The sequence below is a fragment of the Acanthochromis polyacanthus genome, chromosome 15 (genome assembly GCF_021347895.1).
Source record: "Acanthochromis polyacanthus isolate Apoly-LR-REF ecotype Palm Island chromosome 15, KAUST_Apoly_ChrSc, whole genome shotgun sequence".
Taxonomy (NCBI): domain Eukaryota; kingdom Metazoa; phylum Chordata; class Actinopteri; family Pomacentridae; genus Acanthochromis; species Acanthochromis polyacanthus.
This window is the reverse complement of record NC_067127.1, coordinates 21,250,087-21,275,775: the sequence shown is the minus strand read 5'-3', so window position 1 is coordinate 21,275,775 and position 25,689 is coordinate 21,250,087. Positions and strand designations below refer to the sequence as shown.

The following is a 25,689-nucleotide window of genomic DNA, read 5'->3' as shown; positions in this document are numbered from 1 at the left end:
TGGCCATGAGTTGACTTTTTAAGTTCACATTGACATGAATGCTGTCATTCAGTAGAATTTTACATGCTGCTTTTCATATTTCATTAACATTGTCACATCAATGAAGGTTACTGACTAGTGGACGTCTTTGTTAAAGAACACAAATTGTGAGATGAACAAGCATTGCTTTGTGTTGGTGAAATTATTTCACCTTGTTTTTCTTTAATAATGTCTAAGAATATTTGTCCTTACAACCAAGAAGTGTGAGTCACTGTAAAGACTGCTGTCAGCAGGGAATGCAACAACAAAACATTTGTTCAAATGCTCTACTTAAGTCTAATCTTAAGGCATTTTTACATTACTTATTGCAGGCGATTTCTATTTAGACATCACATTATTTAGCAGGAAGTTAATCTACCATTTACTACAATATGTCTGTTTATCACATATAGTTACAGTTAATATATATATAATGAGAATTTAAATTTGGCGTAGATTAATCTAGCCTAAAGTGTATAAAGCAGTCACAGTTAGCTTCACATCATTCAACTGTCAATGCTAAAATTACAAGGAATTGCTGTAATACAATCAATAATTATGGTGCTGACAGTACTTGAATAATCTTACTTCTGTGTAGATGGTTTATGGAGCAACCTGGTAGCCCGGCACTTGGGGCATATATTTCCTCAGCAAGTTCATTTCCCTGACTGTCGGGCCACATGCTGCCTGTTATTCCCCTGCTCTCTCTCCCACCTTTCCTGTCTCTGTATTCTCCCTATGGAACGAAGCCAATAAGTTTAAAAAATAAATATTAATTCAAAAAATGTAGAACTTTTATTGGCTGTAAATATTTTCTGTACTGTAATTTTACTCATTTGGTCTTTCTCTGTACACCCGACATTTATTGTCTGTCCACATTCAAAGAAGAGTCCCTCCCCTGTCACTCTTTCTTAGTTTTATTTCCTTTATTCTTTCCTCATAAACAGTTTTTGGGGATGTTGGATATTTCCTCACCTGAATTGTGTCCCTAAGGATACTAGGTGTCGAATCTTGTACAGACTGTAATCACTTGAAGGCAAATTTGTGATTTGATATTTAAGAATTTACTTTAAAGAGTTATTGCTATTTTTACTTCTACGTTAGCTTTGAACAGCCCTTGTATAAAAATGATACTTGTGCATAGTAATATAGCAAAAACCATATAGTCAGACATTTTCAGTCAATGAATGGATCTCCAAATGACACTGTGTTGAATTTGCATCTCCTACAATATCCATTCATGCCAGCGGTTAAAGTGGGGGAAACATTGTGGTTTCAGTTAAGTAATGAGAATTAACTGGACTTCCGTGCAACACAAAAACCTAGTGCTTCCTTAAAAAAAAAAAAAGCAGTGAACATAATTGAAATAACCTTTATTTTTCCTTTCAAAAATATTTGTACTACAATATGTATGAGTGCCAACAATGTCATGCCAGCCGGTGTATTTTGTGTCATTACAGGCTCTGATCAGTTGGATTGTAAATTTAAAATGTAATAGAAGCCATGTTGTGAGATTGCACTTAAGATTTCAGTATATGCTGGATTAGACATTTGGTTCTGTACAAAAAGTTATAAAATGGTTTATCATGTTCTTTGTCTGGTGTTCTCTGTTTTTCCTAGTCTCTCAGATGGTCATTGAAGAGGTCAATTCTATTCAGGAAAACCTGCAGATTGAGAGGGTTTGTAGAGAGAGTGCAGAATCGCTGGCTTCCAAGGTATGTTTGGACAAATGCTGTCTACAATATGGTTTAAAAACACTGACTATAATATCAACAGGTTGCTGACATTGACAAGTATCCTCAGATTCAATTTGAATTTAAATCTACTAAACATGGTAACAACCAATAAAATAGTGTCATTAAATTGAAACAAAAGAGAAATAATGTTATAGGAAATGCAGGATTTCTTGATTTAGAGCAAACTTGGCTGGATACATACTATATTATTGATTGAGCCATGATGATGTGTTCATTGTATTTCCATAACTATCACCTCGACCTATTTTTTTTTTATGTTGCAGTCAAAAGCACTCTGTGGTCCTTCAGCACTGTTGCTGTCCCCATATCTTAGTATCTGAAATTGCACTGGATTCTTCTGATTCAGAGCACACTTTTTTAGAGTCCTTGCTAAAATGTGAGTTGTGATTGAGAGTGGGGGAGCCCAGCACATAGTAATTTTGTAGCCCACTGGTGCTGAGCTTATCACTGTAATCATTTCTCATTCAATTTCTGGACAAAAGCCCTCACAGTCCACCTGGTTGGACCAGATTTTGGGCAGTAGGGGACTGAGGGAGAATTATGGTGAAGGTCGACTTTAAGGCCTTTTTTTTTTTTTTTTACCGTTTTTCGGCCTTCAGTCCCCCTTTGTCCTTTGACTTGTTTTCCATCTTCATCTTCCACGGCTGACAAGTAAAAGTTTTACTGGCTCAAATGACCATAACATAGCGAGGTTTGTTAAAAAAATCGACCTTCGGGATACTTGGTGCTTACCTGCTATTTTCCGTTACTCGTTGGTCCAAGTCATTTTATATTTTGTAAAGGTTAAAGGCTTTTAACTACTACTGTTATTATTACAAGATTTAACATAATCATATATCACATATATTATAAATGTTGCTGTTGACTGGAGAAGTATACTTTCATTTTTGTAGTATAATTTACAGCAGTGGCATCTGGTGCAAAAAAAAATCAATCACATGAGGTCGGAAAAAAAATACTAGTACTGAGAGCTGCGCAACATGGAAGATCTGAACTCACCAATTAGAACACAGCCCATCTTGGTGCCAAAAGTCGTCTGAGTGTCAAAAGTCAAAGAAACTGTAGGAACTCACTAGCTGTATGGTTTCGGGTGCATATTGGCAGAAATGTCAAACAGCTTTTCCCCGGTTTGATTCCAAGTCAGCGAGACTTTTACTGCATGTCAAAATACTGAAAGTCTTACATACACTCATTTTGCTGACCACCTGTATACAAATTACCCTAAGAAAAGTTGAGTAAATTTTGGAATAAATGCTGACATGACAATGAGCATAAGTGCACGCAATCAAATTTTCTATCATTATTATTTCTCCTTAATTTCGTGAGCAACGAGTGCCACACCTGTGCAGCCACATCAGCTCACAGGCTCAATAGCACATGTGCTGCCAGTATTTCTGCTACATTATCTGAAGCACATATTTATACCATTTAGATCTGATTACACAAATTTTTATCTTTCAAAGTAATTTCTATAAGCTGGACAAAAACAGGCAACAAGTATATTGTTTTTAGTTAACTTGTGATCGTCTCTGGTTAGGATTAGGGACAAGTCAGGGTCTGAGTTAAAATAACATTGGTCCCTTTATCGTGATTAGAATAATAAACACGAGTGAAGTTATAAAACAAGCTTGGGTAAGAGAACTGATGACTGTTGATATGAATTGGTAAACAAACAGTGTGAAACTGTGTTCTTTTCTGTACGACTATCGAAATGTGCTTTTGTGCCTGTTTTTTCCAAAATAAGTTTCAAAGATGAAGATAAACATAGACCATATTGTCAGATGAAAAACAGGAGACTTACAGAGCCCACCAAATATGCTGCAGTATTGTGTGTAGTACTTTGTCACTGTACTCTATGGATGAAAATTTGTTAGCTTGGAATTTCAGGGTTTCTACAAAGTGAATTCTTAGCAACCGATGATAAAGAATCAGACGTGACGAATTGTCATTGCCTTGAAATGTGGGAGATTATTTTGTGTCACATTTCTCTTCCTACTGACCGAGTACTAGAATTGCCTTCAGAAAAGACATAATGTATCAGTGTATGTCCACTGAAGAGGGGCGCTAAGAGGCAGCAATAAACTAGCCCATTCCTGACAGCTGAAATGAATTTATTTGTTCTTAAGAATATACTGGCTAAAAGCTTGCTTCGTGGCAGTCTAAGTGACTACTCTCTTTCAAGCTTTATTTGATGCCTTTGGTCACTGCTTCTTTCCTCCTCTTCTGCCTTGATATAAAACAGTGTGTATAACTAGAACTCCCTGTGTCTGCCTAATATAGCAGGGTGCATGAGCACTCACTGTGGGGGGCAGACAGACACAGGTCCTTGATTAGAATAGATTATATACATGCATCAGCTATTCATTTACTTAAGTTAAAAGCAGCACATTTATTCCCCATTAATCCATAAGTACTGCGAATCCATAAGTACTGCGAATAGAATATAGTTGGAATTTTCTTTTTTAACAATGTCGATCTTTCTGCAGCATTTTCAACAAAACTGTAAAGTCACAATTCATAGACTGGGAAAGTGTTGACATCAGTTTATTACTCATTTACATTTAAATCAAACCAAGAATACACAAGAAGGTGGACAGACAAATTGAACTCTGTTAATTTCTTTGTACCCGATGATGGTAATTTGACACACCAAATATTCCCAAGGCCACTATGAGAGAAACTAAAGTTTAGAGCAATTCCTTAACTCGTCAACATTTTGAATTAAAAAGCATCCGGAGGGCGTTGGCAATTTAAAACCAGTCAGAATATGAGAATGTGGCTTTGATGCTTAATATTTTTGTGTTGGATGTGTGATCAAGGTAAAATGAAGGGCTGTGACTTTGTAATGGTGACCTCCAGAGAGCGCTAGCCTGATGCTATGTCAGCCTTGATTTGTCTGAGTATGTAATTTCATATGTACATCTCTCACCGATTGTAGATTATTATCAAAAGAATGTGATTCCATGTTATGTATTGTTGATTGCATTTCAGAAAAAAAGATGCAGTCTGAAGGGTGTCATCAAAAGATAGAATTGCTGCAATCTGCTCCCACCAGGATGCCATTAATAAATGTTTCCTTTATGGCTTGCCTTTTCTATTTCCCTTTCCTTTTGCTGCTCCACAGGCACTTTTCTCCAGTCAGATGACATCAAGAAGTATGCATAATTGGCATCCATCTCCTTTCCATAGTCTTCATTCATGTTTTACTTAGTAATGGTCTCCTTAATTGATACATATGGCCATCTTGATGATTGAACTTTTAGAAATGGAATGTCCATTGTGGCAGTTTAGTGTATGCCTCGTGTGGAGCAGATCATTTGCAAAGAATTTCAGAGAAAAACACCACAAAGAATACGTGTTAGAAGTGATAATCATGCAGAAAAATATGATACACAGAAATGCAAATACATGTCACATCAAAAAACTGTGATTACAGCTAAAGAACAGATATTCACTGCCTTTTTCTTCAGGCTTGTGCTACTCTAATGATCGCTGCTTTTCGCACCTTATCATTCCTTTTGCATATGTCCTGCCATTATGACTGATTGCGGGGACAAAGAAAAGAGAAAATCAGAACAAACATCTCATCTGCCATGTCTGTTGCTCTCCTATTTTATTTCTTTGAATGATTTTCACTAACTTAATACACAGCGCACCTGTGACTTTATGTAGATTTAGAAAATGAAAATGCGGTACCATGTGCTGAATACAACATGCATTGTGCTGTTTCTGCACCATGTAATTTCATATCGTGATATAGTGAAAGCATTTATTCTTTTCAGTGTCATCATTATTACTGTGCTGTTGAGTGCAAATTATGTGGGATTTCTTTTTTATTTAAAAGAGTATAAGTTCTAAAATGTTTAGTGTTTCTGTATGTTTGCAGCCCCTTTGCTACTGTGTCGTGTCTAACAGAAGTCACAGAGGTGCTGCGAAACAGCTTCAGTGATTAATTGTGCAAATTAATCAACCCATCTAGATTTTAAATGTAACTTTGTAATTTTAAGATTAAGTATGTAAAGGACATAGAGAAAGAATAGTACATTCAAATGTGAATCTTTATTTACTTTGTGTGTTTTCTTTTTGCCTAAATAATTAATACAGGCTTTAAAAGCTACTGTCACCATAATTGCCATACTGACAACTCGGACCTCTCCCTCAGTGTGGCTGCTTTTCTAATAACTCAGTGTACCTGCGTTACTAGAAAGTGCAAGTACAGAAAACAGAAGGCAGGAAGTGACAGTTAGCTGGTTACAATAAGAGTGAAAATAGTCAGTCAGACAGAAGTCTAATATTCACATACTACTGTAAAATGGTTACTAATGGCCCACTTGAAGCCTTTAAGGGCAGATGGCAACTCACCCTGACTCTGATTCTATTGGAGGTTTCTTCCTGTTAAAATTTTGAATTTTGTCTCCACTGTCAGCAAATATAAATGCATCTCAAATAATTCGGCTATTGGAAAAAATGTTTTTTTTTTCATTATTTAGTTAAAAATTTATATTTATTACAAGTGAAGTGAAATATTTCAAGACAATTATGTTTTCTTTTAGGTGAGTATGGCTTATAGCTCATAAAACTCAAATATCCAAAGACTCATTTTGGAATATGAGAGCCACCTGTCAAATATTAGTCAGATTTGCCTTAACTAAGATCTTTTTTTATATATATTTCTGTCCATGATGCTGATCATTAATGTGAAATACCATTGAGAAAAATGGATAGAAATGTTAAATTCTTTGCAGATTCACTTTCTTTGAATACCACTGGATCGTAACAACAGACTTGGAAAAATCTACTGGATGGCTGTAGGTGCAAAAGATAAACCACAGAGAAAAAAAATGAAACAGCACCTTTAGACAGTTAAAGAGTGGTATTAAGCATTTTCTCCATAGCATTGTTGACTCTTCTCTCCATTAAGATGCCTGCATATGTCCTCTGTGCGTCTCTTTTTTCCCCCTTACTGTAGCTGAACCGTGAGAACCGCTCTCTGAAGAGGAAGAGCATGTTGTTGTTGTCTCACCTCAGCCCAGAAACCATCACAGAGATCAACCTTCAGGATGAAGAGGAGGAGAGTGGGAACCTTCATGCAGCTGTCAATGTCTGCGTCTCCGACGAGTGCCGCAACACCATCTCAGGTACACGATGTCTAAATCCTCCAACTGTAATGTATTGTAGGTCACAACTTTCCTTATACATTATACTTCTACTGTATTTACAGCTGTAGCCATGTGGACACAACATTCATTCATTCACTCATTCATTCGTTCATTCATTCATTCGTCATCAAACAAGCAGCAATGACAAAAGATCCTTTGAATTTGCATGTCAGAGTAAATTTACTGGTGGGGAATGTTACTTAGCTAGTCTTAGAAAACAGACACTGATATGTTTACGCTTTGAATTACATTTTTCAGAGAAAATGTATAGATATTACAGAAATCCAGAGTTACAGCATGAATGCATGGAGAGAGATATGGACTTTTAACATGATGCTGCAGTAAAGTCTTGATGCTTTATGGGAGGTGAATGACCCAATGATTTTCCAACTTGAGCTACTGTATACTGGGAAATCTGCAAAAATGCAGAAGGTGTACATTAACAATACAGTCACGATCATGTCATTCTGAAATACAGTGTTTGTCTAATATTTGACATCTAAAACACTTGAACTTGAGAAAGGATTGTTATTACAAATATGGAAAAGGCAACATTAATTGCAAACATGTGACGAGTGTACCTAACTTTTTGAAAGTGCGGTCTCTTAGTCTGTATTACTGAGGCCTCGGTCAATAGTTCTTTTAATCCGAGATTATATATGCTCAATTACCCATTCACATTTAGATATTCAAAGACAATACAAACATATGTGGAGGGTCAAACAAGAAAATGACTCATTTTTATAAGTGCTAAGCTGTTCTTTGCATATGCATGAAGCAGGTAGCTACCAAGTCCAAATGTTCAGTCAGTTTCAAACTGTCTGAAGTACCGTACTGTCCTAGTGAATTGTTTTCCTTCCCATCCAGCTGCCTCTGGGAAATGTCATGGTCAGTTCCTTTAGTCAATCAGTAATTATACCTTGGGTGATAATGGATTCATACTCCATGATGCTTTTCCCGTCATGTTGTACAAGGCTGTTGGCATTAAAATAGAGAGATAATCATGTTATTTGCAAATGATATACTCTGATGTAGAAAAGGACTGAATACAGAAATAAGTTGACTTCCTCAAAGATTGTAGGCTTATTATGTTGAAATTTCATAATTGCATGTTAATAGACAGCTAGTCAAAGCACTTCCTGTCAGGGAACACATGGGATACTTTGGCTGTAGAGTACTTTTTTCCCCTAACCATATGAAGATTTCAGCTAAATATGATCCGAGAGCATTTGTTGTAGATTCTGAGCTAAGCACACGGGTAAGGTTCTGCCACTGTCAAACTGTTCATCTGTTCCCACATTTTTTTAATAGCATTTTCACTTAATGGAAATTTTGTTCAACAGAATCCTTGTCCTACTTAACAAAGGGCATTCCATCCCTCCTCAAAAACAGTTTTAGGTGTCAGTGACCTGTTTCTGCTTAAATACCCTCCTAAATGTCTCAGCCTGGTCCTGCTGTGAGCTGCTTTGTATTAACAAATTTAATCTCTCTGTAATTTAAAAGATTTTGGAACAGAAGTGTTTCTCAGATTTCCTGAGCACAGAAATTCCTAAAATTTCATGCAGCGGACTGTGACTGACTGACATTATTCCTTTTAACAATACCGTGTTGCTGATGCTGCTGCTGTTTTTTTTTATTTCACAGCATATTCATTCCCTCAGAATCTAGCTTTCCAAACACATATCACTAAGAAATAAAACAATGTGCAGTACATTATATTATTGTGGGTTCTCAGTTTTTTACAGCTGTCTTGGAATAAATATTCTGCATATTCTGTAATTTGACACAGCAGCAAATACAGGCTAGTGGCGAGCAAAGGTCTGTTAAAAAAAAAATAACGCTGAGGGGTGAAATTACCTGTAGCACATTTCAACAGCTCACATGGTAAAGTTGGTATATTGTTCATTTTGACTCACTCTATCATTACAGCTATTAGGACATACTCACCACTCTGCTTCTGCCAGCTGTTTGTCTTTTTTTGTCCATTACTTCCGATTATTATGAAGGAATTATCTGCCAAACTCAGCATGAAAACAGGATGTCTTGAGTTTCCTTTGTTTCAAGAACTGGATGGTACATCTCAAGGGTTTTGTCTTAATATATACATTTGAACACATCCATGTGAGAAAAAGGGGGAAACGTGGAATACATTACATGACTCTGCTGTTGTACTAACGTACACATAATAGCACCCACTATCTGACAATTAATGGAAACTGTTTCCTTGAGTATTATGAGTATAATGTTTTGGTTACCAACTCAAGAGACAAAAACTGATCACAAACCGTCGTCCCCCATATTTGGACAGCTGTCCTGTAGAACTTCACCTTCATGTTTTCAGTGTCCTACAGCATAGTGTGTAAGAAATCTGCTCAACTGTTCTTAATTGTTGTTGTTGTTATTGTTTCAGAGCTTGAAAATAAGTTGGACTTGACACTGAAGGAGAAAAATCAAGCGATCAGTGATTATGAGGTAGTAAGAGAACAACTGAGGGAAACCAGGGAGGAAGTAAGTTTGAGCATTTTTAATTAAAAGAAGCTTAAAATCTTGAAACCTTAATGTGAGTGACTTCAATGAGCAAATTTGAGATTAATGATACAGTAATCACTAGTTAAACTATAAACTAAAAGAAGAATAATATTAATAGAGAATTATATTAAAATCCTTGACCGCCTTGACATATGCCCGAAGTTTCACCTAAAGTAAAAACACTGTACATGTTTTCTGTGCTGTACAACAGCTGTATTTCTTTCTCTGCATTGTGTCTTTACTTTATCCGTCCTTATATTTACAGTTGCTGAAAGAAAAACATGATAACACAGTTTTAATTGCTGAGACACTGCAGCAAAAGAAGCTCCTGGGGAGATATAACAGAGGTAAGACGGATTGCATTTTGTATAGAAATGTGGTCTTCATTTCAGGAAAATGATTATTATTCATCTAGTGAGTAAAAAGAGGATATACACAATTATTGATTGTTGATATAGGGTGAATAGAGCATGTAGCATTTCTCCAATAAGATCCATAAATCTCTTCATGTGGAAATCTTTGTCCAGTGTCTCAGTTTGCTGTGGAAGAATACAGTGCTTTACAGGACACCTTGAACCTGGAGCGAGACCTGAGGACGGAGGCAGAGAACTTTGCCAGAACAGTGGGTCTTTTACAGTAGTCCTCCATGTTCCGCTTTTATGTTTTGTCAATTGCAACAATATGTTCTGACTCCCCACGATGAAATATTCATTTAATCTGTGGCCCTTTCAGATGGTGGTGGAGCAAAAGAAGCTGAAGAGACAGAGTCAGATCCTGATAGAGAGCTCGTCGCTAAGTGAAGCTCTGAAGGATGCTCTGAGCCAGGTTGCCAGACTGACAGAGGATCTGGAGACACAGAGGCTGGAGCACCAGAACGAGGTCCGTGTGCACAACCTCAACACATATTTTCAGATTTGGCATCCATTGTAAAATCTTCAAGCATGTGGATAGCAAGTCTCACTATGAGTTGTCCATGTGTGTTTTCTCATAAATATCTAAGCACTTGTAAATTGGAAACGTTTCTACTTACTATGTTTTCAGACCAAGTACTTATAAAGAGAAAAATCCAAACCCATATTTTAAAGCAGTGGCAGGAACAAATGTTTTTATTTACCAGCACCACATGTACATATAGTGGGAGCTTAAGACATGTTAGCTTTTGACTGAAATGTAGGCCTATTATCCAAAAAAAGCCTCTAATAGTCTTTTTGAAATAATACAGGTGATACATTTTTCTATTCAAACAGTCTGGTAACTTCTAGTACGTTAGCAACTCAATTCTAACAATAATAGTAGTGTAATTTACAACAAGCATAAACTATTTCTCTAGTTATTCAAGGAACAGATCTGCATAAGAAAACAGAATCTGAAAAAAGGTCAGGCTTTAGGTCATGGTGGCCCCACCATGATTTTATCCATCTCTGGATGATTTGCTGCAGTTTTTGAATCATGTTTGAGAATCAAAACAAAACAAAGAAATAACTAATAAAAAAATATTAGTAGAAGTTGGGTATAAATATTGTATTAAGTTTGAAAGTAGTAACTCTTACTGTGGGTGCTGGAGGACAGCTTGGTTGCAGAGACCCATTACCTAGTATGTTATTTGACACACGTTATGAACAGATTATAGTGGCAATCAACCAAAATCACTTGCACTGTCATTCATTTAAATTTAGCTCAATAGAAACAGAAAAAATAAAACATATGTAAATCATCCATGTGATTTGCAGCTGTATATTGCCTTTAATTCATATGCATCAAAACAAGATTTTTATTTAGCTGGTTAATTACATAGGGTGCCTGGTGAATTATCATGGGCCTTGACAGTAAAACCAAGAGGCCATGACCTGCTAGATTAATGATTTGAAACAGCAGAAGAGCCTCCAGCTCCCTCCCACTTCCTCTGGCACTGATGGAAAACAATTAGAGTTGAGAGGGATCACTGATCTCTCCTGGTGCTAGGGTGGAGGTAAGCCATACCTTTTATTTGATGAACAATTAAAACACTGGTTAAGGAACTGTGGCTGGGGAGTAGATGATTGGATGTCAACTGGCAGCTGCCCAATGCTATTTATTAGAAATTATCACCACAGGAGCTGCAGCCACCACAACCAGCGCTATGCTGCAGATCAACTCCTCCTCAGCTGTACAACTGAAATATTTCCTGTGGAATACTTATAGTATGATATATTTATGTGTGTGCGTGCGTGTGTGTGTGTGTGGCTAGATGTTCAGAATTTCTTCTCCACCACAATTAATTTGAAATGAAACAGTCAAGATGCGCTTTAAGTTCGGATTTCAGCTTTAATTTGAGGGTATTTACACCCAAATTAGGTGAACAGTTTAGGAATTGCAACACATTTTAAATGTGCCCTCCACATTTTTAAGGGACCAAAGGTAATTGGACAAACTAACATAATGATAAATCAAATTGTCACTTTGAATATTTAGTTGCAAATCCTTCTGCAGTCAATGACAGCCTGAGGGCCGGAACCCACAGACATCACCAGGTGGTGGCCTCTACTGCTGCTGTCTTCAGTTCTTGCTTGTTCTTGGGACATTTTCCCTTCACTTTTGTCTACAGCAAGTGAAATGAATTTTTCCCAGAGCACTTCAGAACTCATCCTGCTGCTTTTGTCAGCAGTCACATCATCAGTAAATATAAGAGAACCAGTTCTACTGGCAGCCATACATGCCCACGCTATTACACTACCATTACCATGCTTCACTGACAAACTGGTTTGCTTTGGATCTTGAGCAGTTCCTTCCCTTCACCAGATTCTTCTCTTCCTATCATTCTGGTACAAGTTGATCTTTGTCTTATTTGTCCATAGGATGTTGTTCCACAACTGCACAGGCTCTTTTTGATTTTAAATTTGTTGGAAAATTCTAGTCTGGCCTTCCTGCTTTTGCAGCTCACCAATAGTTTCCACCTTGTGGTGAACCCTCTGTATTCATTCTGGTAAGATTGTCTCTTTATTGTTGCCTTTGACACTACCTCCTAGAGAGTGTTTTTGATCTGGCCAGCTGTTGTGATTGGGTTTTTCTAGACCAGGGAAAGGTCATTCACCATACTTGTTTTCCGTGGTCTTTCGGATCTTTTGGTGCTGTTGAGCTCATCAGTGTGGTTTTTTTTCTAAAAAATGTATTAAACCGTTGATTTGGCCACGTGTAATGTTTTTGCTATCTCTCTGATGACATCTGATGGCATTTGACATCAACGATGAATATGAGACAAGAAATCAACATTTCAGCTTTTATTTCCAGATATTTACATCATACTTTTGGAGCCACTGTATGTTTGTGTTACAAGTCCTAATGGGTCAGTCGAGGTATAATGAGTTAATGCAGTTCTGAGAGTTTTTAAAATGCAATGATGCGTAAACTTAACAACACACGTCATACCCTGATGTACAGATCCTACATAGCATGAACAAGAACCTTCAATATTGTGTAACACTGAGCATGCCCTGTTCTTGGTCCGCCTTCAGATAAAGCAGATGGAAGACAGGCTAAGGAGCTGTGAGGCTCAGAAGGAGATAATGGCACTGAAGCGCAAACTGGAGCTTCTGGAGGAGGAGAGGAAGGAGTGCAGCAGCAAATGCTCGAAGGCCGAAGTTGAGGTCAAGGATCTGCGGTTTACAGGTAAGGGCAAATTTGGAATCGTAATGATGGGATGCACTATGGGCATCGAACACTATGTAGGCCTGCACAGTACTACTTCTGTAGATGTATCATCATGTATGTAGGCTACAACAATTCTAATCGGCCTCATTTAATGTATGTCCACGGCATTCCCTTCATTTGTTGTTGATTATAGTAGTTACTTTTGTCTGTCCTTGGTGCTGTTGTGGTGTGTGTACTATATCTGGATGTGTTTGTTTTGCCAGTTGAAGAGCTCCAGAAGAAGCTGCAGGTCGCTACCAACCCACCACCAGCTCCTACACCTCCACCACCACCACCACCACCTCCACCTCCTCCAGCCCCAGCCACTGCTTCCAATCCACTCAGGTTTGATCTCACAATTTGTTCTCATCACTGTCAGTTTGGAAAATCATTTTCAATATGATGCATTGTTGATGTGTCCAGTGACTAATAAGCCCAACTGATTAACCTGCAAATCGCAGAAAGCCATTTATTTATCCACAATATAAACAAGGATTTGTATAATTTGTGTATTTAATAACAGTCATCAAGGTGATTTTATGTGAAGTGAGCAGCTTACAGTTCAGGACGCACAGAAACATCCCAGTTTTGAGAATCTACATAACAAAGTTGGAAAAAATTCACTGTCACTACTGCAGTACACTTAACTGATCCCAAAATTCAGTTTTGTTTTCCCCTACAGCTCACTGTTGTCGCTGATTCGAAAGAGAAGAGACATCAGTGGTGACATCCCACTGGTCAACCAGGACTCTCCCAAGACACCAGGTACACATCAAACAAATACAAAATGTGCATTTCATGTACTGTTGCTACACACAACATGTTTTATGACTAAACCTATTAATTATACCAGAAATATTAAAATAAGAAATATGTTAAACCATTAGTTTTCACAATATGCAGTGCAATTTCTGTTACAGGCCGTTTAAAAAAATCCACCAGTAATAATGCATGCACAGTTGGAAACACAATTATAATAAAGTAAAAACAACAGTAACAATAGTAACTGATGTAAATGTTGATTTTCTGCATCCTGCATTTTTTTGGCCTTCAACTGCTTTAACTTATATCCAAACAATTTCTGATATATCAGGGCAAGCAGCACAAGCTTTTTGCAGCTTTCTAAGTATGTATGATTTTGACATCTTGTTCAGGCCGAACAGGTCCTGGACAGGTCACCAGTCTATCACAGGGCCCTCAATTTCATTCAGATGTTCTATTCTGTTCCAAATTATGTCTTTTTGTGATGACAGAAAAGGAAATGTTGCATTAATATCTATTCATACATCTATTATCTAAAACCACTTCGTACTGTAGAGGGTTGCAGGGAGGCTGGAGTCTATCCCAGCTTGTTTTGGGTGTGAGGCAGTTTCACTGCTGACAGGTAGCCAGTCTATTGCAGACATTAATATCTATATTCTGTATTTCATAGTCTCTCAAAATTCATTGTATCTTTTCTTTCTTTATGTAATGCATGCTCATTTTGTATGTTATACTCTTCATGGCTGCTTTGTTTCATTCAGTAGATGGAGGAGAACTGGTCTTGAATCCTAATTTTTCCTTTCAGATTTTGTTTTGGCCTTTTCCATTTACAGTCAAAGTCACTTGTGTGTAGAAACAAGAACATTGTAACAAACAGTGAATGACAAATTCTAGCTCAAAATCTCCATCATTGGCCTATTAGGTCAAGATGTTAAATTCTTTAATTTGTGCAAACCAAAGGGAGGCCTTGACTTGTTGAAACAGGTAGGACATCCATGTTGACTGCACAGGCTATGCTGCGTCCTCATTTTGTTAAACCGCTTTGAATATGTGCGGCCTGAATTGGGCACTATGCACGGGGTATTTGTTGGAATTACATACAGGGCTGAATAGGTGCTACCCAAGGATCGTCTACTCTGACACCTGAATAATAGTCTCTTTATGAGTGTTGGAGAAAAATATTTTACTATTACTTTCACACAAAATAGTTTTTGTGTGTCATTTTAAAGACATCTCAGTAACTATTGTCTCTTTGTGTCTGCCATTGAATGTTTTATGTTAGAAAATTAAATATTCACACGTCTTTGCGATTGGGTGGCATTATTAGAATTAGATTTTTTTTGTTGTCATCTTTGTGAATTTCTTGCAAAGCTTTTGGATGAAGATTTTCTGAATAGAGACAACTCAGTTTAGAATAATTTTGTTAACCTCTCACTACAAAGGCTCTGAACTCTACAGGTTTAATTTGAACCATGCAAAATTAGCGGTCATCAAAGCAATTATGGACTCTTCCACGAGTACAACCAAATCCACCTATGAAGTTCTCAGTCATACAATGCAGGACATTATTTAAGGCATAATAATGGAAAAGATGGAGTTTCTTCCCCCAAAAAACTTCACAGATTACTCCTAAGGGTTTGCCATTGTCAGGCTTTTATATCTAAATTTACTTTATTTCAATTGCAGAGCTAATGATGCCTGTGAATTACACGGTGGTACAGCGTTAAACACTATTTTAGGTAGTGTTTCATATTTAGTGTCAGTAAAGCCACTAAAGACAAAACAACTGAAGTTTTAGACATGCTTATCTCTTGCTTATTGTGTGTCTGCCACTGCCAGAAGTGGATGTCAGGCAGCAGGCAGTGGATGAAATGATGCAAAGGATCAAGAAAGGCATCCAACTTCGACCTGTCAGCCAGCCGCGTCAAATACCAAGGAGACAGGTAACTTCACTGCTCTTCTTAAATCGTGTTCTACCCTGATGTGATCCGTGATCTGCTGTGTTTTTGATTTCGGATGCCAGTTCATGAAAGCTTTTAACCTGTAGTCTCATGGCAGTAAACTGTCAGTAAAAGGTAAAGACATTGCAGCGTTATGTTGCCCTGTTTGCTCCGGTACACTCCACTGTAGATGCTATGTGGCTGTAATCATGCACTAGATACTGCAACTACGTACTCTCCACTGTGCATTTTCACAAAACTCAGATTTGAAAGAATTTGAAGCGATATGTAATTCCTTTAAACTATTTTCAATACAATCTACTTTGATAAACATGAACTAAATTTTATCCAAATTGAACTGTTTTTATTCCAATACAAGCATTCTTTCAGACTTATATTACACTTATGTGGACCAACTTAAAAATCCCTGTAATGCTCTAGCTGATCTAAGAGAACTAAAAATCACAAACTTACCGTTTAAATTCAGTGAGGAGACAAAAAATGTCTGTTGCTTTGTTAAATTTACTAAAAATCTAGATAAAGATAAATGTAAATAAAATCACAACGCAAATAAAAGAGAAATGCATTGAAAATGCATTAAGGTGTTGTTAACTATGTGAAGCTCAGTATTCTCAGTATTAAATCAGTACATCATTTTGCATATATCCTCAGTCACTATGGAGAGATGATAGAACGTGTTGGCAGAGGGATGGCAGGTGCTTCAGTCGCTACTCAGTCATTGACAATTACACAGAGAAGGATATTATAGTAATATATAATCATGCTGTACACTCATTTCAAATATGAATCCACGTTTCAGTGATGGGTAAACCACAGGCACTGGTCTACAGATGTGGAAAAACGTGTCAGGATCAGAAAAGCCATTCTTCAGTATGTCGTAGACTGAGAGAGAGAGAGTGAAGGTCAGGATGCTTGACCCTTACAGAGAGGTGACGGTGACTCTGTTATGCTGTGGGTGGCATTTTGCTGCCTCTGCCCTTTAGATAGAAGGGTCACAGCAAATTATTACAAAGTTCTTCTGAGTGATCACCTTTATCCTGTGATGAAACATTTCCATCCAGATGGAATGGTCTCTTCAAGCAAGCCAGTACTCCCAGCCCTTTGGAATGATAGTTCACTGAATGACTGGATGAGTAGGAAAGTTATGTAAACGATATGTTGTGGTCTTTACATCACCAGATCTTAGCACAGTTGAACACCAATGAGAGATTTTGGACTGACATGTCTGACAGCATTCTCTAGTAATGTTATCAAAATAACTATAGGGGAATGTCTTTTGAAAGACTGGTGGTCCATCTCTCCAGTAGACTGCCACAGACTTGGAGAGCTGATGTCCAGGTGCATTGAAGCTGTTTTAGCAGCACATCATACCTTACACCTGAGAACACCTTTTTCATTTTTATCTTCAATTTGTCACCTGTTGGTCACTCTTGCTGCATTTCATAAAATATGCTTGACATAAACGATAATAAATTTCAAATTTGAGCGTATTTTAGTGACAACAGAATCGACACTGCCTTAATAAGCTACTTAAAGGGGACATATTATGCAAACCTCACTTTGTGAAAGTGTCTTATAGTAGTGTGTGTTGCAGTAGCCTCATTATGAGGTTCGAATTTGAAAACTGTCTGTTTCCTCCCTGCCTTGCTACACCACACTGTCCTACCAGCGTGCATTGTCCTGGGTGAGGGAGGGGGTTCTGGAGTGGCGGTTCCCTCACAGCGCCACTCTTCTCTCGTTTCCCGGAGCTCGGCTTCTCGGTGCGGGTGCCGGGCAGTCTCGTGCGAAGTGACCAGGCTCATGGCACCGGTAGCAGCTGTCTAGAGAACAGCGGCGATGCGGCGACGTAGGCAGCTCTGTCTCTCGCCCCTCTTCTTCCCCGGGCCCGCACTCAGCCATCCTGAAGTGTGGCTTGAACGCGGAAGTCGTGGGGGGCCGGGACGTAAGCGTGCGTTCCGCTCTCTCGGCTTCTCGTAGTGCCTCGCTGAGTGTTTGCTTTCTGCACAGCAGTGGCGGCAGTGGCAGCAGCGGCACTGGGCGGCTCCCCACTCTTGGCTGGTGGTGGCCGGCGGCGGCTGGGGAGATGCTCTGGCAGCCGGCCGCCGGCAGCTGAGGCACTACGAGGCGCCGAGAGAGCGAAACGCACGCTCACGTCCCGGCCCCCCACAACTTCCGCCTTCAAGCCGCACGTCAGGATGGCTGAGTGCGGGCCCGGGGAAGAAGAGGAGCGAGAGACCGAGCCGCCTACATCGCCACCGCTCTCCAGACGGCTGCTCCCGGTGCCATGAGCCTAGTCACTTCACACGAGACTGCCCGGCACCTGCACCAAGAAGCCGAGCTCCGGGAAACGAGAGAAGAGTGGCGCTGTGAGGGAATCGCCACTCCAGAACCCCCTGGCTGGCTGCAGGCGGCTGGGGAGATGCTCCGGCAGCTGGGGAGATGCTCCGGCGGCCGGCCGCCGGCGGCCGGCCGCCGGAGCATCTCTCCTGCTAGCGGCTGCTGCCTGTGGCGGCCCACCGTTTCGTCAAGGGGCGGCGGGTTCTTGGTGTGGTGGAGCTGTCGGGGATTACGAGAGCGAACTCTCCGCTGGCCGGCTCTTGTCCTCTTGGGTTTGCTCCCAAGAGGCGGCTCAGTCTCTCGGTGACAGCTTGTTGGAGCTCCCTCAGTTCTTCCTCCATCTGCAGTCGGGCGAGCGCCATCCCACTTCTGACACCAATGTAGCACTGAGCGCGTCCTCTCCCAGAGAGGGGAGGGGGAGTGGGCGCGGACAGATGCGTTCATTTGCATACCTGGAAGCAGGCCCAGAAACAGCCTGTTCTGAGGAGAGCTGGTGAGAGGGAATTTTTCAACCGCTGAAACTCCGAACAAAGGATGATTTTGGGGCGAACAAACTTAAATACTATGTTTTGGGCTTCTGAGACCTATATGACGTGACTGAAAAATAGCATAATATGGGACCTTTAATGAAGAGAGACAATAAGACAGGCCAGCTTGAAGCAAATATTGGTTTGTTAGATTTGAAGATTTCAGTGGTGAATTGAAAGTTGAGAACAGATCTTCTGTCAAAGTGTGATGAGGTTCATGATATTCTGAACCTTATTATAGCTGGACATGGGACCATTTACAGTACCGTTTAAAAGTTTGGAGTCAATTACAAAGGTTCGTATTTTTTAAAGAAAGGCTGTTTTTTTTGCTGTTTTTTTTCAATGAAGATAACATTAAATTAATCAATCAGAAATCCAGTCTAGACATTGTTAATGTAGTAAATGACTATTCTAGCTGGAAACAGCTGATTTTTAATGGAATATCTACATAGAGGAACATTTCCATCAACCGTCACTCCTGTGTTCTAATGCTACATTGTGTTAGCTAATGCTGTTGAAAGGCTCATTGATGATTAGAAAACCCTTGTGCAGTTATGTTAGCACATGAATAAAAGTGTGAGTTTTCATGGAAGATGTGAAATTGTCCGGGTGACCCCAAACTTGTGAACAGTAGTGTAGATTTTGCGTCTATAGCCACTGACTTTCTACTGAAGCTGCAGGTCTTTATGTTGCCATTTTATACCCTCTGTGTCTGGTGTCTGAAAAATTATTTGGACTGACCGTAACATGCTAGCTAGTGAGACAAACAAAATAGAACGCCACCTACAGAGATGCAAAAAAAGTCCAGAACAAGCTGCAGAGTTGTGAACACTAAACACTGAAGACAGACAAAAGACATGAAAATGTGACACTGGAGCGCCATGAGTGAATGGGATGGATGGATAATGGATGTGTGTGACTTTGAGAGAAAATGTGTTTTCAATTTTGATGAAATCACTGAACCAAACCACCGGCTGCAGACATCTAGTGTTCTGAGGCCCGAGTGAGCTTTTTGTACATTGTTGAGGTTATATTGTTCAGGGCTCTTAAATCCATCAGTGTGTGGGATTATCTAAGAGCTTATTGTTTTGATAAAACATGACATATGGCCAAGACATTTTTAGTCTGCTTGTTCCTTCGACTCAACAACTCTGCCAAATTAGATAGCATTAGGACCTGCTCTACAAAGTAATTATAAATAATGAGGATGGGAAAATTGACGTGACTCAAAATGATTGTGCGTTGACACATTTGCGTCTTGTAGAAAGCATACATCGTCGTGCTCGAATGCAGTGTCTTGTCTTTGTGGTAAGAGGTGCAGTTTAGCCTGTAAGTGCTGAATGAGGAAAAATAAGTATAATGTGTCAGACTGCTGTTTATTTACCAGACCCATCTTTCCCCTCCTATTTTCCTCTTACCAGATGGAGAGGCTGCCCTCTAATTCTGCCATTCAGGAACTTAAAGGAATCATGGTAATGGAACTTTTATACAATCAAATGTTCTCACCAGCCGTATTTTACCAGTTTAACTTTCCACATCAGAGCAGACTTTGTTTTCTACGCTGTACACAGATGTGTTCACACAACACAATATGATAAAATTCAACAAAAGTTAGAAAAATAGTGAAATATTTTGCCTTGTAGAAAGTGCTACTGCAACCTTTAGAGAGGGTAATATTCTTTTCCTGTTGTATTGTTAATATGCATCCACTCCAGTTAAAGTTCCAACACAAATTTGAAATTCTTAGAGTTTCTTAACAATTTACTACTTTTGAGCTGTGATGTCTTTTTTGCATCACTAGGCCATCTGTATATGTTTTTGTTGAACTGTCTAGGAGAATTTCAATAGAACCTCCCCCAAACCAAAGGCAGCTTCTCCATCAGCAAACCGCGATGAGGAGCTGCAGAGGATCCTGCTGCAACGGCGGGATGCGCTGGAGTCCCAACACAATGCTGGTAAGTTCCATCTCCTTGATTTTAAACTTGCTGTGGGCTGTAATGCATCTACCAGGTCTTTTTGGTGACACGTTAGACACGATCATTGTTGCTTATTCATGCTATCAGTGCTTTCTTGTCTTTTGTGTTGAATTCATTGTAGGGCTGTCTCATTAGCTTAATGAGAGACATCTAGTGCAGAATGTTAATCACTCTGAACAGTAATCTTTGTTTTTTCTTAATTGTAATTTAATTGTTTTTTTATTTTATTTGTTTGTAGCAAAATTGTGAACATAAGTTAGGAGTGTATTATAGGGTCACTTCAATGTTTGGCCTTTGTTCTCAGGTGGTGTAAATGTGATTTTGTAGATTTGGATGATAGATCCTGTAGTGAAAAAAAAGCAGCTCAGGGTATTTACCTCCAAATCCAATTCTAATTCTTCATGACGTAGATCTGTATGTGTCGCTCTGGCCCCTGCTGCAATTCAGTCAGTTTCAACATGTTACCAGAAACATGCCTACAAATCCTCTGACTTTTTTTCAGTCAGACACTACATGTGTCCTAAGGGCTCAATGTCATCATTTTAAAAATGTCGGACAAGTTGATCTTGACCACTTTTTGATTCTTTGACCGTTTTATGCCTTTTATTTTTACCCTTTTTCAAATACAATCACAATAAAATCTGATATCATTATGTCACTGTGACCTCACTGACAAAATCGAAGCAAAGTCATTGTTACTTGCTGTAGTCTGAGTGAGAAGTGACAAAACTGAATGTTTCAATGAGTGTTTGCTTCCCGTGCAGGTCTCCATCCCTTCCTCTCCCCTGCAGTGTGACGGGTGCCACCAGACGGAGCTCAGCCTCACAACTGTCTGCATACGTAGTAGACTGGGTGTGGGTAACAGATAAGAATGATTGAAAATTACTATCATAACATTAAAATTTACTGTATATATGCACAATTCATTTAAAAGAACAATTTGACTATATTATGAGGAGTCAGTCATTCTGTCAGTGCATTTCCTCATCAGAATGACGACAAATCAGCAGTTCTTGTGGTTGTAAATCAAGCCAGAGATTACGCATCGTGTGGACTAAGACCACAGATTTGTTAGTCATTTACATTGAGACCGTTTCATTTCAGTGAAATGAAAGACGGGCGTCCTATTCAGGGTTCATTCAGGTCTTTTTCGACAAGCTCAGTTAATTGTTTGGACTGTGAAGAAATAGCAGAGCGGGTTTTGCAGCCTTGAGCTTTTGCCAAAGCAAAGTATGTCTCTGAATTGTTCTGTCTCGACCAGCGTTAACCTTGTAGCCTCCCAGTGAGCAATTACAGACCTCTGTGGTATATTTTGTTTCCACTGTTCCCCTCGCTCACTCACCCACTAACTCACTCACGACCATCTTAGGCTGCTATTTTTTTTCCTGGCCTCCTCTTCACTGCATCCCCCTGCAGTGTGTTCACCTATTGTGCCTCAGGGATTTACGTTGGTCTGTGGTCATATCCCTCCAAGGATATGCGACAAATCAAGCAACTTTAAAATTATTTGCTCTGGTAGCCAAAAACAGACCTGCTTAAAAAGAATGTGATGTTGTACACATGTTGATATGCACACACATGTACTGTATGTATCAGCAAGACTTATTTGCCACTTATTTAATGGGCTAATCAGTAGCTGTCAAGTATTGCAAAAGGTCCAGAACTGTAAACGCTTCATAGTTTTGTAAGTGTTTAAGTGTCTTCGGGTAGATTTTCGCTTGAAGCCTCAGTCAGGGGTGGGTGTAAGTCAGGCATGGAGCAGAGGATCCGCCTGCGCTCTTTGAAAATCACAATGACTGTGCTGCCGATTTAGCCACAATGGTGGGCAGCTCTCGTGTTGTTTTGTTTTCCCCGACACCTGCTTGCGTTTCCCAGACACTTCCCCGAGTGAGGGAGTGAAACATGAGAGTTGTGAACTGTGGCCGATGTCCATCACCTATTGTGCGCTGCTGTTAATTAAAGCTTTAGGCTTCATTTAGCACTGAGGTGCAATTTCCAACTCCCATTCGCCCCCCTCACACCGTGGAGGAAATGTCATTGTGTTTCAAAGTCTCTTCTCTAACCAGATTCATCGGCAACACGCTTCAAAGAGTCCCCTCCATCTTCCACACATTCATTCATTCATTCCCCACTCCACTGAAGCAAATGTCAGAGGAAGTCAAAGTCACACTCTAATTTTATTTAACAGCAGATTTAGTCTCAACAGTGGACCTCGTAGAACCAGGAAATTGTCTGAGTAGATTCTCTAAACCAATCATTTGTGTATAGAGAGCACATTTGTATTTGCCTGCTCCACTTGCTCATGACCAAAGTAGCATGAGGATGTGAGGATTATCTTGGATAACATCTTGGAGGTTAGAGTGTGAGTGAGCAGTTGACTTGCTTGAGTGGAGTAAAATGAAGAAAGAAGAGAAGGCCTTTGTATTGATTTATGTGTCTGCCTCCTCATATCCTCCATGTCTAATGAGGTTCTTCTAGCCGAGGCCATCCTGCCATAGCTCAGTATTATGCCAACGTACAATATAGTGTTTGATTCAGAGGGGGAGTGACGCAAGTGTCCTTTGGATTTGCTGCCACGCTCTTCCTTTCCTCAGCAGAAACAAAGTCAATGACTGGCTCGATTCCTTGCTGACGTTGATTGACGGATGATACACACATCTCCGATTGAGGCAAAACATGCAATTACACGAGCCATGCTGCGTCCTTTTCTTCCCTCGGCCTCTTGTCCGCGGCCACCGTCCCTTCTCCCTGCTCCATCTCTTCCCTCGTCATCAGGCCGATACAATATAATGTTTTGTTGTTTTTGTATTTTCGTCCCTTCAGGGACCAGCAATTACAGGGGTCCTTTTAGTGCGTCTAGGAAACACTTAATTTGACCTATTTTGTTAGTCATTTCATTTATTTTCCCAAACACAGTAATTGCCTGCCAGGGAGCCACTGTTGAGACTCTGCTGTGTGTCCAGCTTCAGTTTGTGTCTGCACGTGTCATTGATTAGAGGTTGTCTTCGCGAGCTGACATTTACAGCAACACTGAGTGTGAGCTGCCAAGAAGCCAAACAGAATGCAACAGAAAGTTACCAACTGCAGGACATTTGTCATTAAAATACACATTCAATTTGGAGCTGCTGTAACTTATAAGTCATCGAAAAATAAAAGAAACATGTAAACCATAATGAGTTCAGTTGAATTGTTGTTCAAAATAAAAACAAAATATATGTTTAACAATACACCTGAAAAGTAGCCGTGATGGGCCATGTGTAACAGACAAACTGTTTGGACCTTCTGAACCCACTATTCAATCACGTTTCATTGTGTTAGCTGCAGAAAAACCTTAAAAATATTTTTTTAAAAATGATTGTTGTTACTCCACCATAAGTCCAGGACCATAAGATGGAAAATTTGTGATTAATTCCACCATGCAGTAAACATATTATGAGCTGTGGGAGTCTGTGGGGAGTCAGTCGGCCATTTTCCCCAGTTGTTAATCCATTCTTGTTTTCTGTTTGGACTGAATTAATCCTCCTGCCAGTGTAATGCGGTCTGCATTTTCATTTGCAAACCTAAAAAGTTAAACAGGACAATTGCAGTGTGAGCAGGGTCTGCTGTCTGTCTCACAGCAAAGAGCTTTGAATTAGGGATAACTCGCTTGACAGGCCCACAGATGCAGCTGTATGTCTGCTACACAAAGCACTTGTAAAGCGCCTCCACTTCCCCGCCTGTATGCAGGCAGCCTTTTTTTTTTTCAATGCTAGAGGACAGGGAGATGCTGCTGCCGGCCTCTCTTCTCCTGTTGTTCCACACTGACAGAATCACTTCCTCCACAAACTGAGGAGCTACAAGAGGGGTCAGCAAAGGTGCTGACCAGTTATGAAGGGGCCTTTTCCTCGCGCATTCCGCACAGACAGGAGACAGGCTTTGTTGGACAACACTGTCACAGCTGTGTGTGGGTGGGTGTGTTCGCTGGCATTTATCCTCCCACGGCTTCTTGCAGCCCTTTCATAGCCTGTTTTATTAAAGCACAGCTTCCACTGGCCAAATGAGCACAATGACTCAAAAACGATTTGAATTCTGTCACACTCTAATAAGCTCATATGATGTTTGAATTGCTCCCCAAATTATTCCTACTCGTGCAAAATTTTGATTTGTAGAGAAGATTCATTACACCTTCTTTGGTTTTGTTTGATTTCTTCTGGCTCAAAATCACACAACCAAGTGACAAAATGGGAAGATATTGTGTCAGAAATGTTAAATGAACAAAAATATTCAGACCACTTGAAATTGTGTCAGATTTTTGTGAATATGCAGCATGCTGGTCTTGGTCAGCTGATGTCGTGGATCACTAGTCAGTGTTGCTGCACACAAGAAGACAAAAGACACTAAAAGAGTCCAGGTCTGAATCCCATCCAGAACCAACAACTTCCTGGACATGGAGAGCCTCACTACAACTAGCAGAAATCCCAGTGGAGACATGCAGGAAGACTGTTAGCAATTATAGGAACTGTTTGATTGATGTGGTGGAAAATAAAGGCTTCGTCATCAATTGCTGAGAAAGTATGAATCATTTTGGACGTTACGCTTTTAGTAGGATTGCCTTTTGTCACTTGTTTATGTCGTTTCCGGCAAGAAGAAACCCATTGTTCAAAAACAGAATCATTATAAATCCGGCTGATAATTTCAGGCTTAGGTGCAGCATTTCCACAATGGTGTGATGTCGTCCAATTCTTGAAAATTATGAATGAGTGTGATGAGTGTCTTTTAGAGCCGTTAATATATTTGTGTAATCAGTGAGATTTTTTACTGCCTCGTGGTATTCTAGATCGTTGGGGTCAGAACAACAAATTGGTGTTGTAAGATAATACTGCTTTGCTCCTGCACGTTTCTGATGAAGTGTGAGAAAGGGTCCAGTGTTGGCATGGCTTTGTCTTCAGGTGGAAATCACTGCCCGAGATGTAGTTTCAGAGGATTTTCTCAATGACTCCCAAGAAGGCCAAGGACAG

General features: G+C 39.7%; 1 protein-coding gene across 1 annotated transcript; it reads left to right on the top strand.

The window, feature by feature from the left end:
• Nucleotides 1–1,638: 1,638 nt before the first annotated feature.
• Nucleotides 1,639–25,663, top strand: shtn1 (shootin 1). The gene is made up of 13 exons (XM_051959804.1): nucleotides 1,639–1,733; nucleotides 6,745–6,913; nucleotides 9,345–9,442; nucleotides 9,729–9,810; nucleotides 9,991–10,085; nucleotides 10,196–10,348; nucleotides 12,961–13,108; nucleotides 13,354–13,474; nucleotides 13,812–13,894; nucleotides 15,731–15,834; nucleotides 20,138–20,188; nucleotides 20,551–20,671; nucleotides 21,457–25,663. Exons 1-13 carry the CDS (start codon nucleotides 1,647–1,649, stop codon nucleotides 21,486–21,488), a joined length of 1,344 nt encoding a protein of 447 aa, XP_051815764.1. The 5' UTR covers nucleotides 1,639–1,646; the 3' UTR covers nucleotides 21,489–25,663.
• Nucleotides 25,664–25,689: the final 26 nt, after the last annotated feature.